The sequence below is a fragment of the Myxocyprinus asiaticus genome, chromosome 43 (genome assembly GCF_019703515.2).
Source record: "Myxocyprinus asiaticus isolate MX2 ecotype Aquarium Trade chromosome 43, UBuf_Myxa_2, whole genome shotgun sequence".
Lineage (NCBI taxonomy): Eukaryota > Metazoa > Chordata > Actinopteri > Cypriniformes > Catostomidae > Myxocyprinus > Myxocyprinus asiaticus.
Genome location: NC_059386.1, coordinates 29,802,692 through 29,819,371, shown reverse-complemented (window position 1 = coordinate 29,819,371; position 16,680 = coordinate 29,802,692). Strand labels below are relative to the sequence as shown.

The following is a 16,680-nucleotide window of genomic DNA, read 5'->3' as shown; positions in this document are numbered from 1 at the left end:
CTACCCTTGTTATTACCAATTTGTAAACCACCCAAACCCGCCCACACACACACACACACTGCTGGTATGAGGCAGTCCTTCAAAAACACATGCCCAAGAACACAGACCAATCACAGCGAGAGAGAAATGCTGCCCGAGTCCTTTTTTACTTACAAGTTCAGAAGTTGTAGTTACAAAATTATGTGCATTCAATCGTTTTTCAGCTTGATCTCAAGAAAATTATGTGACAGCGGTAGGCATGTCATAAAATATCGATATATTGATTATTGATAGGCACATTATTTTATCAATATATTTTTGAGGCATCGATATATTAACATTAGCCGGCATTTAAATTAGAAGCCTCATTTGCATGCTTTCCAGTTCACTCAGTTGGGCTTCTGTTTAACAGTCTGGCGTAATAGCATTGGGAGACCACAAGAGGGTGATATAACATTTACTGAAGCAGGCTGCAAGGCACAGATATCACAACACAAAGAGCTCTTTGCATAAGACACATACAAAAGTTATAAAGGTTTTTGTACTTCAAGAATGAAAGTGACGTTGAGTTTGCAGGTTAGTGTATGAAACTGGTGTAACTTTGCAAACTGAATGATTAGAAAAAAATATAATGCAATTTCCCTGTATGTAGCTTTGAAGGGGTTTCATTCAGACTGTCAAACCACAAAAAGACATACTTGTAACTGAAAATACATTGTGTAAGCTATTGGAAAGATACATACATATATACAATATATCATCCACTGATGGCTAAAATAAATAATGTTTGTCCTTTGATAGTGATCTAGGTCGAATTCAATGGAAAACTATGCAAGTTACACTCCGTGAGCAGCCTCCAGAGATGGTGAGCCTGCGCTGTGTATGTACCTTCATAGAAAATAATTGTTTCTCATTTTAGAATGCACCATGTCGTCCACCAGATGCGTCCTGTGTGCGACCCCCTTTAATTTACCCTGTCATTCATACTTTACCAAAGTTTTATTGAGAAATATATTTGAAAAGACAAAGACTATTGTGCAACAGGTAGCCCTATTTATATCTGAAAAATTCCCAATATATATATCTATAATCATCTGGAAAATCTTCTGATTATGATACGTGAAAAAGGCATCAATCCCAAGCCTAGACAATGACAACATTTTTGCAAAATGATATTATGTGGTTCATTACACGTATTGCGGCAGCTCCGAGGTGAAATATCCACTGTGTTATGCTAAAAGCGTGTTAAATGTGCCCATACAGATGAAGTTTTTAAGGTTATTGCTTTATTAAAATTTAAATAAACAAAACTTACCTCTCTACTCTAAACCTGAAACCTAAACCTTATCAAAAGTGAAAAACAAAATTGCTGAAGCAACCATGTCATTTAATAGTGCTTCTATGACACTTTCTGCTAGCATATCAACTCGCAAAACTCTTCAGGACTCGTACCCGGTCCTTTGCATCACAAGTGCAACCTTTATCAGGTGAGCTGCCACACAATTTGATCATTTGTTGTTGTAGCGCCTTTAGAGTTCATTTCACCAGAAAACTGCCGTGAAATGTGCAAAGAGCCACGTAAAAATTATTTAGCAAAATTGTAGGTATAGTAACACCATTCTGTGAGACCAGTTTGGAGATTTTGGGTGGAATAAAATTAATGCATTGGGCAATTAAAAATTTAAAAATTATTGTTATTTCTCTCTTGTCACTTTCCAACAAAGACAGGAAGCTTTTTAATGTCAACAATATAAAGAGCAAAGTGTGTGCATTATGTGATTATTTGACACTTTATCAAAATGCATTTAAACTAAATTGTAATGTCAACATTCATAATTACAAATTACAATCTAATGACTCTTTAATTGATAAACCCCAACTTGGAAAGTTGCAGCTCAAAGAAAATATAGACTTTCTCACTCCTAAGTTATACTCTCAATTAAAGTAGTGAGACTGCAGGGCCTTCTTTGCTCAGGCAAAGCAATCTGGAGTCAGTGAGACAGGATCGGTTATTGATCAGTCAATGGCCATGAGCCCAGGTGGGATGGGCACGCCCCAACACTTTATTAATAAGAGGCTCTCATCTGGTATAGACTGCAGAATACTTCGCCCCCGGTAGACCCAGCAATGGACACAGATGTTAAAATATTGAATACCAAAATATGAGATGTTAAAAGGGACCAGGACTGACAGCAGACAATAGCAGTTGTCATGGTTATATGGAGACACTGGAGTGCTGAGTACACAGGGATATATTCAGTTCAGCAGACCTGAAGGCACACTGATGCTGTCCATCAAAAAGCCATTTCAGGCTGTCCCATAAAAACAACAACACTGGGAGTGTGGAAATCACGCTAATAGAAACACCCAAAGCTTCCTGCAAATCATTACAGAGGAAGTTCTTTAACGAACACCCAATGTTATATCAACAAAGGCCTTTTCACATCAAGAAAATTCAAAATTGTCCAAAAACAGAACTAGGTTTTTTTCCAGAGAGGCGTTTTTTTCTTCGTCCATCAAAAAAACAAAAAACAACAACATAATCTTATGACAATTCGTAATAATTGAAATAATTTTTAGACCAACCAATCAACAAACAGAATTTCAAACTGGTACAATACAGGCATCAAATTTTAGCTAACCTCCTATCAAACACTGTATTTTAAGAAAGTAAACGTCTATGAACACATTTGGTTACTCATTACATACAGTATTTATTTATGCAATACAAACATTTTGATAACAAAAGTTATGGTCCAAAATAGCCAATTTTGACATTTCTTGACCCATTGGTGATGCTGTCACCAAACTGTGCATGTTCCCTCAGATCATGGTCCTGATGAAGCATACAAAATTTCAATAGGACAAAGCGTTGCCAAGATATAGTCTCACTCCCAGTTTTACGTCGACCTCGTTAAATTCGCGTTGGCATAATTTCTGAAAGGAAGCACAAATTAAAATGGTATCTGGTCAGTTATGCCTCAGTCTGCAGATTATTTTGAGCCATTGTTTGGGCAAATCAGATCAAGTTTGAAGGATATGAAAAACTTAAACTGGAAACGTCATAATCCAAGATGGTGGACACTGTAATGAGGCAGAGTTTTAATGTAAGTGGTCCACTGAAACCATCAGGAGGAGAGTATATCAAATGCAATATTGTTTCTTGGACAAATGGTTCAAAAGATACGCACAAAAGAAAAGTAAATTTTTGACATGGTGGTGGCGCTATACAATTGTTCTAGAGACCCCAAATTTGGTATGGGGGCTGTTCATGCCCACTCTTATCAGTGTGCCAGATTTCATCATTTTACTATGTACGGTTCATAGGGCTGCCATAGATTCCCAGCCAGAATAATAATAATAATACAAACGGTTACAATAGGGGCTAGCCCCTTGGGGGCTTGGCCCCTAACTAATAATAGAAGATGTGAGTCCTTCTATAGTTAATATCCATGAATTCTACAGAACTGACCATCTAACCATGCACATGTACCATGTTCAAGAGAGAGAAAAACACTTTAAGAATTCTAGGAAAATCTGAAAATAAATGTGAGTCATGACTGCAATTTCTATCTACCCAGTCTTTTTTCTTCTTTAGTTTTTTTTTTTAGATATTGAATTTTCATTCGATTTGAAAGAAGATTGAAAACGCATGTCCTCCTTTATCATTTATTGCTGCCAGCAGAGAAATTCCTTATCTAGAATTCTCATATATCCAATTACTCTCTTGATTGTTATGGCTCCTGTAATGACTGCCATTAGCCAAAGCACATTGACCTTCAGTAAACAGCACACTAAATGTGTTCTGCTTACACTAAACACTCCTGTTGTATAGGTCTAGGCCATATAAAGAGATTAAACAGTGGAAACCTAACAAAATCGTTCCTGCAGGGCAGTTGAGGTGGAGCGCTGACCTCAGCAGTGTCCGAATTTAGAGTTGCCTTTATTTATAAATGACACTAATGTGTCAAAACCACTGACAGGTTTGGCCCATCTGTTACCCCCCCGCAGGAGCGGTCCGTCTATCCGTGTTTCCTGTCCCGCATAGACATGCCACAGAGTGACATGTGACATCCTGACTCTATTCGGCTGCCCCTGCATAATTTAAAACCTACTGTTCCCCCAAAAAAAACCTTCATAGACACACAAGAACCTTTCTTTAATGCGCATCTCTTCTTGCGAATGCTTTTTTCCAAAATGTTGCACTCAAACATGCATTTCTGTCCTAATGGTACTGTCCTTGTGTTCTTGTTGTGCTGGCGGCTTCAAGTGCATGTCAGTATTCAATCCATAACGTCACTTACAAGATGAGACAATCACATGGAATAGAAAATCACGTCAGCATCTTTCTCAGCACCCTCTTTCTCTCTCTCCTTGGCATGCTGCACTCTTCGTGTCTATTACTCTGCCTGAACTTTCGTCCACGGCTCTTCACCTACAAAATCGATGGGACACAATTTTTCAGACACTCTAAAGAGGCTGAGAGTAAATGGAGAGGGGCCTTCCTGAACACAGGGGATATTCATTGCCAAAAGTCTTTCTCTTAAGCGAATGTTTCGGGTTTAATAGACGTTAAGCTCAAACGACCATATTTGTGGCATAATGTTGATCACCACAAAACATATTAGACTCGTCCCTCTTTTATTTAGAAAAAACACAAAAAATCGCGGCTAAAGTGAGACACTTACAACACAAGTCAATGGGGCCAGTCCATAAACATTAAAGTACACACTGTTACAAAAGTATAGCTAAGACGTAAACATTATACATAAAATTGCTTACAACTTCATCAGTAACATTTATAATAAGGTTCCATTTGTTAACATTACCATGTTTTTGGGCTGCCACCTGCAATTTTTCACACTCAAATTTAAAAGCTCACCATTCACACATACTGTGGACTAATTGCAAAAAAAAAAAAAAAAGGTCTAATTTTTCAGAAAACCCACCAAAAAATAAAAAAGGACACCAATTGTTCATAAATAATATTGTATGCATTTATAATCTTATGATAAACTTTTTTAGTTGTTGTAATTTAAAATTTGTAAGCATGTAATTCTGGTTCTGTTCACTCTACTTCACTTTGAAAAGTCTTATTTTGTTCCACTAGATGGCAGCAAGCACTAGAAATAAGTTTTTTTTTTTCCTCAATCACATTCCATCAAAATATACAGATCTGAAATGTAGGTGGCACTCTTACGCATTTTAGCCCTCACAGATGTGCTCGTCCATTGACATTCGGTCTAATTTTCAGTTCATGCACCACCCTCATTGTTTAATTGAATATCTTGAGCCTCTGAGTGGAATAGAAGCTCAATCTAGGTGTCATTAGAAAGCTATGCGATATGTAACATTTTATCATCAATAGTCGAAAACATATTTTTCTGATGATTAGTTTAGCATGCTTTTCCTGCCGGATGGCATATTTTGTTCTGGACATCTAAGATATAACATTGGATTATTCAGCCAAGAAAGCTCACGAACAAGTAACAAATGGCAATTTTTTTTAGAAAACTGCATAAGGTAAGAGCAGATATAAAGTTTTTGGCTACTTGGGACTTACAGCAGCAGTGATCGGCACATAAAAGAAACATTTGTATTTGATAACTTACAGAAATCATATTTAACTTTGTAGTTCTTTTGAAATCTTTCGAACTGTGGTATTAGGGCAACAAAATAAAGAGCTTTTATTTGATAAATGACTTGTCCATTAAAGTGCTATGTGAAAGACATTTGTATTCATATAAATATCATATGTCTACCGTATTACCTCTAGGGGGCGCTAAATCGCGACGCGAATGTTTTCAGGCCTTATTTAGTTATTTTATGTAAAAGGGTATTTCTGAAAAGTTCAGATTCTAAGCTTTCAAATGATACCTCATATGCCTGACTTTAATATTTAATGCATAAACTTTTTTCACAATATAGCGCCCCACTTTGGACTAGCCGGTGGGTCCATAAAGTTTAAGGGTTAAAACATGAACTAACAATACACAATACTTTTAAAGCATTTATTAATCTTAGTTAATGTTAATTTCATTATATTTTAATATATTTTTAAAATCAAAAGTTGTGTTTGTTACCATTAGTTAATGAACTAACATGAACTAACAATGAACAATTGTATTTTAATTAACTAACATTAACAAAGATTAATAAATGCTGTAAACAATATATTGTTAATTTGTTGTTCATGATACCTGATGCAGTAAATGTTAACGAATGGAACCTTATTGTAAAGTGTTACCACTTCGTTGTCATGATGACGTAACACGGGTAAACACTGTAACCTGTTAAAAAAAAAAAAAAAAAAAAAAAAAACTGTAACCCCGGTAAATCCCTGATTTTCTCACACTAAGATTATTTTAACAGGTATAATGTTTAATTCTTGTGGCTATACTTTTGTACCATTCACATCTGTTAAGTGCCTCTAACTGCGATTTTTGCTTGTTTTTTTTTTTTTTTTTTTTTTTTTTACATAAACAAGGGGAATAAACATTTTTAAAAAAAGCTGTTAATCGAGCGTAAATGATTGTGAACCCTTAATATTCATTTAATCAGTATTTTTGTCATGTTATAGTTAAAAAATCAAAACAAATCTGAAACTAGACAAATTTACTTGAGAAGCAGAATTGCTTAAGATATTACGACTTGTTTTCAGAGAATACTGTGGCCCAAAAAAGTACAGTATTTGGACACTCAGGACGTTAATACCAATTAAGAATTTTTTTTGCAATGTTTTGTGCCACCAGTCTGAATAAATTTGTGCTTATTTTCGCCTGATGGAATCTAAAGTATTAACCTCATTAAAATCTGGCTCACATCTAAGAATCTACCTGACGGGCATAGCATTAGTTTCGTGATTACGGCGGTAAGGTTCAGGATTTTTGGATAAAACTATAAGATCTGCTGATATGCGTCAGCAAAGTTGAGTCAGAGTTATCAGCTGCATATAGCTTCAAAGACTCAAGATGAGATGTTTTATTTCTTCCATCCCAAAGCCCCCAAAGACATGCTGAATAGCTTCTCTAATGCTCGCGATGACCTTCAGAGGCATTTCTAATGAAAGGAAAGACAAAAAGACATAAAGTACCAGCCAGGCCTTTGAAAGGTGTCTGGCACATGATCAGACTTTAAAACTGCACTGTTCTCTAAATGTCCCACCTCTTACACCTGATCTATACGACACCTCTCTTTGTTAGTTGCTACGACTTCAATTATTGGTCTTCCATGTGAGTACACATGGGCTGACACCTCAGATGCAGATTTGCCTGCGCTGACAGGAAATACTTTGCTTTGTCAGACTTTTGCTGCTCTCTTCAACTTCACTTGTTCTCTGTACATCTAATCCTGTTCTCACTTAGCATGTAACGTGGCCTATTTTTCCTTTCATTAAAGGCCAATTCCCTCAGGCTCCCATTTTCGATTTTTGCGATGCTCCTGTTTTTCTCTTTTGACTTCTATTTTTCACTCAGGACCTATTTTTACCTGATATTTACAAAGACTCACCTGAATTAAACTGTAAGTAATGATGAAATTTCAGGTCATATTTTCAAGGAATGTTTTTTGCAAAGAGTATTGCTTACCACTTTTGTGCCAAATGTTTCAAAATGTATGTTTCAAACCTTTGGAGTGTAGAATTGTTTTTGAAGGAAGCATTCCATTTTTTTTATATATTTTTTATTCATATACACTAACCCCAAAACTTAAGCCACACTTAAAATATCTTAATGACATTGACATTACATTGTAAGTTTAATTTTATTGACGATGCCACTTGATTTCATAATTTGTTATTGAATACAATGACATTCATACTTATTTAAGTGTGGCTTAAATCTTGAAATACTTATTTTCTCAACAACTATTCCTAATTGTCTAGAATATTTCAGTCAAAAAGTATCAAAAGGACATGTCCCTACTTACAGTTTTTAACACAATAAGTGCAACCTGCAATGTCAAGCACAGCACATTTCTGTCAGCTGGTGTTGCAGGTCCAAGAGGTGAGTGGCATCTGTCACTTTGCCCCGTGCTGCACTCTGGATAAAATCTCCTCATAAAGGTCTGGACTGGCAGGCAGGACTGGAGAACAATGCTGACATCAGCGTTGACTGACAGTATAACAGAGCGTAATGCTGTAATGCTTTCATTTTACCACTGAATTGAATTTACAGTGACAAATGATTGATGCACACATTCATGGTTCTTAAGATTAATTTGTCAGTTAAATGTCATCCTATATATACTGCCAAACAACACCTCAAATTATCATTACTTACGTCTGGCTATGTTTAGAGTGGAATACTAGCTTACCTCTTACTGAATATGCTACACAGTATACACTTTTTACTGCCTATTTTTTTGAAAATAGAAAGTCAAACTGTTTTTTTTTTCATTATGCAATGATACGTCTAAATTTGCCTTTATTTTTTGGAAATAAAAATGGTTTAGCATTTTCAAAGTAATTTTGTGTAAATGTGAACTTTTGGCAGTTCAAAAACAAAAACAGAATGGCTATGTTCAGAATGGAATTCCAGCATACAGCTTACAGCATACTGTGCAAGTGTGCAGTATACACTGTGTACTGCAGCTCCACTTTATATTAGATGTATAACTACTATTTACTAACATTAAAATACATACAATACAATGTATTTATTGTGTGTTCTGCAAAATACTCATAAATTCACATTTGTTGCTACTGAGGTTGAGGTATGGGCAAGGGCGTAGATTCCAGGGGAGATGGGGGAGGTAACCCCCCCCCCTCAATAATCAAAACAAGCAAGTATAAGTAAGCCAATCAAAAGCTCCTTCCTTCAGTTATGCTATCTGATAGGCTTTTGTTTCACGTTAACACGTTCAAGTTCACAACTAATGTGCATTAAGCGCTAAAATGGATATAGTGTAAGCATTGGCGACCTGCGCTGATTTTGCAAAGTTGATTTCAAAGGAAAGAGAGAGGCTATCGAAACTTAAAAAAGCATGCAACTTTAATAACAAAGTGACGGAGATGTTCATTCACAAGGAGAGACGCATGAATTTTGTGTTCCAGTAAAGGTAAGTTAATATATTTATTAAAAATCTGTGTTATTGACACTAGGTCATAGAGACTAGGTCATTGTTTCTGGTTAGTCTGAGTCTATGAAGTGGTGATCTGGCAATCATGTCCTTCTTGTGCTATGTCTGTTTTATAGTTCTTACGTTAGGGTGCAGTGACTATTTAAAAAAAAATATTAAGGTATGTAGTCTGCTGTGTCTACGTTACATCTGACTTGTGCACTCAGGTTAAGATTGTTGTCTTTGGTTGTGGTAAGGTTCGATAATTGCTGCTGTCCATTCCAGTGGTTCTGAACTGTGGGAAGAGTGACATATGAGGCCTATGATGAAACTAGTAACTGACAATCTTTTCATTTTTTTTTTTTTTTTTTGTATGTCAAAACAAGCTCTTCTGGCACTATCGTTCATTGTATGATTTAATGGACATAAACATGCTTGGCTCAATTTATGACAATCTTTAATGTGTGTGATATGAGCAATATTATGGAACGGACTGGTGGGTCCTCAGGCAAAAATTTACATCAATAAAAATCTTTGATGCTTGCCCTGTCTCAAAGCCCATGGTACGTGCCTGGTTTAGGTTAAGGGTTAGAGTAGGGTTAGGTTTAGGATTAGGGGTAACGTTAACAGATGTAATTAAATCCAGGTACTTTAAATGTAAGGAAAATGCAACAACACATTGTATCACATGCTTAGGTACATAGTAGTTACAGACACCTACTATAAAGTAGGTCCAGGAATGGTATACTACATTGTCATGTCATCATTACATTGAATGCTTAATTCTGTGTGACGTCCAGTTAGCGCCTCTGAAATAAAAATGGTAATTTTGCATTTTTATCCAAATTTGCACAATATGTTTTAACTTTGTTCAGTCCAATCAAATTATGAGCCAAAGAGATGTTAACAATCATGGCTGTAATTACAGTTTAGTTTCAAGTGAGGATGTTGCATTGGGACATAGTAAACTGCTCATACTGTGCACATATAGATCATATTTCAGGAACAGACTGTGCGTGTTTAGTACAAAATTAAAATTTGAAACATATTAAAAATGAATAACAAATGCATTTTCACCCTGTTCAGAACTGAAATATGGATTTTCCCAATCAATATGAATGTTCTCCATAGATGCAGGTGAAATGTTACCCCTCTGAATCATGAAAGTTATCAAAACACACTTTATCTCACCTGACACATGTCATGAATGTCTCTAAGATTCACATTTGTTGCTCACCTTAAATTAGAGTTTTCTTTTCTGGTGTCAGCACTTTGGAAACAATGAGACAAGAATGAAAAATAACAAATAACACAAATGTTCACACCTACAGCTATCAAGAATGTAGCAATAATATTTTTGGATATTTCAAATATTTTTCAGTGCATTGAGTTTAAACTACAATTTTAAAGTCTAGGTGATTTCATTTGCATAAATGCGAGCATTTTTTTCAGAGCACAAATTTAATGAAGCTTTAATAAGTGTAAGGAGCCTGTCAGAATAAAAGTGATAAATGACGAGACTTTGTCATTAATTATCTGAGCTCCGGTTGGTTCACGGTTATCAATTCATGATGGATTGATCTGTTTTCACTCCATCATCACGTTCAATCCATCTTTCTTTCTCTCCGCTGCTGCGTAAAAGTGAACAAACAACAGACATATTTGAATAACAAAACAAAACAAAAAACTGCAGTATACTATAACCCAAAATATTCCACAATTAGTGCTGGACCGCTAATCTAATTGAAAGAGTGCCGTATTGAAGAGTGCTGACATTTAGTATAACAGCACAGGGACGCTTCACTGTTTGGATCACCTGATGCAAACATAAGGTCTGATCTGAGACTGAAAGTATCCTTCCTCTAAAATCAACAACAGATATCATTGCCCATGTTGGTACAGTGATTCATTATGTTGATCAAACACACATATGAGAAGTGTTTTGGTCATTTGTAAATCATTTGACCAGACTAGAGCAAACACTCTCAACATCAGTGAGCAGATGCTCGGTGCCACAGAGAGCAGTCCAGATCAGAGCCGACTGTGCTGATCACTAATGAGGTTACAGGATCTGCCTCGTCCTCTGGGGAAAGACTGCAAGGGAGAGTGTTAGAGAGATATATAAAGCCACTCCTGCAAATCTTTAGTGTTTCTGATAGCATAGAGATATGGTTTGTCCATTGAAGCCCAGTGAATATACAGTAGGTCTATTTGAAGTTTCCTCTGTAGGATTGAATCTGTGACCCTCTAGTGGCAGCAGTGACAGATAGAGTGCTCATGTTATCTTGGACTGCTCTGACTTTTCAGCTACAGTAATAATCACTCTGTGACATGTGAGGACGACATTTACCAGCCTTGTCAGAGGATTAAAGAGGCTTTGACTTCACAATGAAACAGTATTTTTCTGGACAGCAGAAGATATTAGGGTACAGAACAGTTCCAGACACCATTACGCCAGTATCAGAAACCCATTTTGAAAGCAAGGAACAGTCAAGAAATCAATCCTAGTAAGCGATTTTATCCATTTAGGAACTTCCACGAGACTGAGAAGTTAAATTAGACACATCCTCTCTTTCCAAAACACACCCACCAAAGATAGCGTTGAGAGTTTTAAATGCTGTGTCAGGTTAAAAAGAAATATAAAAACACACCTAAAGACACCTGCATTTTGTTTTAGCTATTTTAGTGCAAGCACGCACTCAGTTTGTACGGCCCCTAACATGTTTTAAAAACGTAAGGTTTGCGAAATGTTTCAAAGCAACTTAAAAACAGTGCGTCCTGTATGAACAGCCCCTTAAGCATCTAATGCGATTTCTGTTTAATTCAGTTATGCTCAGTCAAGTTTTTTAACTCCAAAGCCCTTTTAATGTGTGATATAGGCAACCTTTGCGGTGTAAAATCTGCTACCATCTACAGAAAAGTTTCAAAGGGTAAATAAAAGCATACTAAATATTTTAAATTAAATGTAAACAGTCCCACCAGTTGCCTATTTAAAGGGATAATTCACCCAAAAATGAAAATTCTTTCATCATTTACTCATGCCATCCCAGATGTGTTTGACTTTCTTCATTCTGCTGAAAACAAAGATTTTTTAGAAACATATCTCAGCTCTGTTGGTCCATACAATGCAAGTGAATGGTGACCAGAACTTTGAAGGTCCAAAAAGCACATAAAGGCAGCATAAAAGTAATCCATAGGTGTTCCGTGCTTTAATCCATGTCTTCTGAAGCGATATGACAGGTGTGGGTGAGAAACAGATCAATACTACAGTCTTTTTTACTATAAATCTCCACTTCCACATTCTTCTTTTGTTTTTGGTGTTTCACATTCTTTGTGCATATTGCCACCTACTGGGCAGGGAAGAAATCAAATATTGATTTGTTTCTCACCCACACATATCATAAAACTTCTTATGATATGGATTACTTTACATGCTTCCTTTACATGCTTTTTGGACCTCTGAAGTTCTGGCAACCATTCACTTGCATTTTATGGACCTACAGAGCTGAGATATTCTTTTAAAAATCTTTGTTTGTGTTCAACAGAAGAAAGTTAGTCATACACATCTGGGATGGCTTGAGGGTGAGTAAATGAGAGATTTTAAATTTTGGGGTGAACTATCCCTTTAAATACGCTCCAGATATTACTTTACAGTATACCGCCATCTCCTGGCTGATTCAGGTTACTACAGGTATTTCAGTCCGCATGAATATACATTTTAGCGCAGTCACAGTGAAGGTCCTCAGAAATGACAACAAATGTTTTTATTTAAAAAAAAAAAAAGGGGTGTATTAATCTCTGACAGAAAAACCTATTCCAAACACACTTTTGTTTCTTTACAGCACACTAACATGACCAAACAAGCAACAAATTAGATTCATATAGTGAAAGCATCAAAGTAACTTCAAAACAATGGCATATTTGCATAACTTGGAACCTTTTAGATCTTTTTTTTCTAAACTAAACTACTTGCTGAGATGACAAATAAAACAGAAAATGAAGTGTGTACATCAACATGGAACTCTGCTCTCTCAAGTAATCACGCAAGTTTCGTTCAGACATGAGAATTCCACATCAGATCTTTAAATCACTCCAGTTCAGCTTCTCTAGTTTAGTTCACAGTTTTCTTATCACCGTTTTCAACTATTTTTCGTTTCTTCTCCTCTACTTGAGGTTTGAAAACATTTGCTCTGTAAAACTTCAGTTCTTTTATGCTCTCCTGGATGTCTTCCAGCGCTCTGAAAATTCAAACAGACACGTTATTCTCGCAGTAGACAAAACAGCACTTCGTTATGTTTAAATATTTTGGTGTTTCTTCAACTATGGGTACTTTTAGTCCCAGGGGTTGACTTTAAAACTTCCTTGGAAACATTTTAAATGGCCTACATCTTTTATATGTGCTACTTTTAAAAATGCTTTTTGTGTGTAGATGTTTTTGTTTTGACTTGTCCCAGATTTTTGATCTTATAATATGAAACTCCATCATAAAAATATAAGTTATTACATTTTAAAGTTATGATAATCCAGACAAAGAGTGAAATAATAATGAAACCATTTCAAAACTTAGGGGTTTCAATATTACCCTTTTCAATTGTGCAAAAAGTTAAAAAAAAATTATAATAATGCAAATTACAACTGTCCCATAGTTGTGGCATCATTGCCATCACAACCAACAATTTTGCCACTAATAAAGTTTTAGCAAAAGTTTGGTTACTAATGAGAAATAAGTGTGCGTGAAGAGCATGTTTGAGAAGAAATATGAGACATTAATATGAAAAAAAAAAAAGGTAATCACTTGGGAACAGAATTCACATGTTCGCATAAGCTGTATTTTACAGTGTTTTTTTGGATTTAAAAAAATGCCTGCTATAAAATTAGCCTTAACGAGACAAAGGACCATTTTGTTCCAAAAATGTTGTTCTCACCACAGAAGGCTATTTAAGGGTTAGTTCACCTCTCATTATTTACTTACCCTCTGCCATCAATATTTAAGTAATTTTTACTAAAAATTCACCTCCCTGCCCAGTAGGTGGCGATATGTACAAAGAATGCGAATCACCAAAAACAAAGAATAAGAATGTGAAAGTGGAGATTTATATTAAAGAAAGACTTAAAAATGTATCTGTTTCTCACCCACACCTATTATATCACTTCTGAAAATATAGATTTAACCACTGGAGTCTCAGTGATTACTTTTATGCTGACTTTGTGCTTTTTGGACTTTCAAAGTTTTGGACACCATTCACTTGCATTGAAAATACTTACAGAGCTGAGATATTAAGAGAAAGTAAGCCAAACACATCTGGAATGGCATGAGGGTGTGTAAATGATGAGAAACTTTTCATTTTGGGTGAACTGTCCCTTTAAAGGCTATATACATTTGCAATGTGGTGGCTTTTAAGAAAAAAATTCAAAATTAAAATAAAGACAGAATTCTCTTGTGATTCATGTATGTACACTTTTGAACAAATTAAATACAATTATTGGGAGCATAAAAAGTGTGAATTAATTTTCCTCAAAGTCTACAAGGCCAAATGTGCCCATATAGTTGAAGAAACACCCATTTACATTAAAATAACTATTTCAATGCTAAATGTGGTTGCATTTAATACAGCTGTAAAACCAAAGTTCTGACCTGTGTGATGCTTTTTTCTGTGGCGCGAGCTTGTACTCCTCTGGAAACCATCGTCTAGGCAAGGAACGAAAAAAAAACTAAAGAATTACCATTTAAAATGACACAGGTTGAGTAATCATTTTAATGAACTGAAGACCTGGAGTGCTGGATAAGTCTCAGTGTGACTGGTCTATTTAAGTTTAAGCTCTGTTCTGCTGAAAACAGTCACAGTGCTGCATGCTGAGGCACATCTACAGAGTTTCATGCAAGAACAGCGGTCATTCAGACATCTGATTAAACTCGAAAGGATAATAGTTAGCATCCGCCCCACTGACCCCAGCGGCAATCCTGTATAACAAACCTGCACAGCTCTTTAATGGTGCTCACATCTATGATGCGATAGTGCAGGTGGCGCATGAACTGTGGCATGTACTTATCCAGAAACTTCTTATCAGCGTGAACGGAGTTTCCTGTGGATGAAGCAGCACACAAACTCTCTGAGGTCTGTTTTACACAACATGCATTTGCAAAAGCAGGCATGCGTTGAGCTTTCACACAGACAGCGTTTCTGCTGCTTAAGGTGATTGTGTTTTCCCTTTAAAGGGACAGATCACCCCAAAATGTAAATCTCTCATCATTTACTCACCCTCATGCCATACCAGATGTGTATGACATTCTTTCTTCTGCTGAACACAAATTAAGGATTTTTTTTAATAATATCTCAGCTATGTAGGTCCGTACAATGCAAGTGAATGGTGGCCAGAACTTTGAAGGTCAAAAAAAGCATATAAAGGCAGGATAATAGTAATCCATAAGATTCCAGTGGTTACATCCATATCTTCAGATGTGATATGATAGGTGTGGGTAAGAAACAGATCAACATTTAAGTCCTTTTTACTATAAATCTCCACTTTCACTTTCTTCTTTAGTTTTTGGCGATTCACATTCTTGTGCATATCACCACCTACTGGGCAGGCAGGAGAATTTATGGTAAAAAAAATAAATAAATAAATAAAAAAAATATTGAACTGTTTCTCACCCACACCTATCATATTGCTTCTGAAAATATAGATTTAACCACTGGAGTCTAATGGATTACTTTATATGCTGCCTTTATATGCTTTTTGGACCTTCAAAGTTCTGCCACCATTCACTTGCATTGTGAGGACCTACAGAGCTGAGATATTCTTCCAAAAATCTTTGTTTGTGTTCAGCAGAATGAAGAAAGTCATACACATCTGGGAAGGCATGAGGGTGAGTGAATCAGATAATTTTCACCTTTTGGTGAACTATCCCATTAATACCTGTCATAAATTATACAAATAAATGACATAAAAATGGTTATAGGGAGTGGGCCGATGAAAATCATTACAAACTTGATAGTCAAGAAATCAAATTTAAATAAGGAATAAAATTACATCCAAATGGTAATTTTGTAGCCAAACAGAGCTGCAAAAATAAACACTGTTGCACATGTATTACAGATGCAAGACTTGTGAAACAGGCCTGTGTTACGGTACAGATAGCACCATGTGATTGGTTACCTGCAAGAGGACACTGTCCTGGTGGCATGTGCTGTCTGATAAAGGACAGGAACTCATACTCTGCCTGCTGCAGGGTGATGGTACTGTCCCGCACAGCCTCAATCAACCCTGACTGACACCACAAAGAAAAATAATCAGACAACACCCATTTACCCATGGGCTTGTACAATAAACACACAGCAGGTCTGTCAATCTGTGCTGTTCTGGACTCACCTCTCCATGATGCTCTTTGCACCAGTCTGACATGCTGTCAAGCAGCTCGTCTGGTTGATTGATTATCAGATTTGGCCCCTTAACAACAACAACAACAACATACATACATACAGCAATGTTAAAGAGATATTTCACCCAAAAGATAATGTTTTTTCCTTTCCAAAACGTATTCATAACGTTGTTACAAAATCTCCCACCTCTGCGATGATGTTCAGATCAGAATCTGTGATGATGCAGGCCATCTCAATAATCTCATCCTTCTCAATGTCCAGC

At 36.2% G+C, this 16,680-nt stretch overlaps 1 protein-coding gene and 1 long non-coding RNA gene across 2 annotated transcripts in view; both read right to left on the bottom strand.

The window, feature by feature from the left end:
• Window positions 1-2,868: 2,868 nt before the first annotated feature.
• On the bottom strand, window positions 2,869-10,357 carry LOC127433866 (uncharacterized). The gene is made up of 3 exons (XR_007895952.1): window positions 10,274-10,357; window positions 7,906-8,061; window positions 2,869-2,916 (listed from the first exon to the last, which is right to left on the bottom strand). It is a non-coding gene; the product is annotated as an uncharacterized LOC127433866 (long non-coding RNA).
• A 2,428-nt stretch (window positions 10,358-12,785) lies between these two features.
• smfn (small fragment nuclease) overlaps window positions 12,786-16,680 on the bottom strand; it is a 4,770-nt gene continuing 875 nt past the window's right edge. The window contains exons 2-7 of the mRNA XM_051686338.1: window positions 16,605-16,680; window positions 16,408-16,485; window positions 16,195-16,306; window positions 15,012-15,120; window positions 14,672-14,725; window positions 12,786-13,274 (exon numbers count right to left, since the gene is read on the bottom strand). The exon at window positions 16,605-16,680 is cut by the window's right edge and continues 8 nt beyond it. Coding sequence (XP_051542298.1) covers window positions 13,148-13,274; window positions 14,672-14,725; window positions 15,012-15,120; window positions 16,195-16,306; window positions 16,408-16,485; window positions 16,605-16,680 — 556 coding nt within the window. The 3' untranslated portion in view covers window positions 12,786-13,147. The remainder of the gene's footprint in view (window positions 13,275-14,671; window positions 14,726-15,011; window positions 15,121-16,194; window positions 16,307-16,407; window positions 16,486-16,604) is intronic.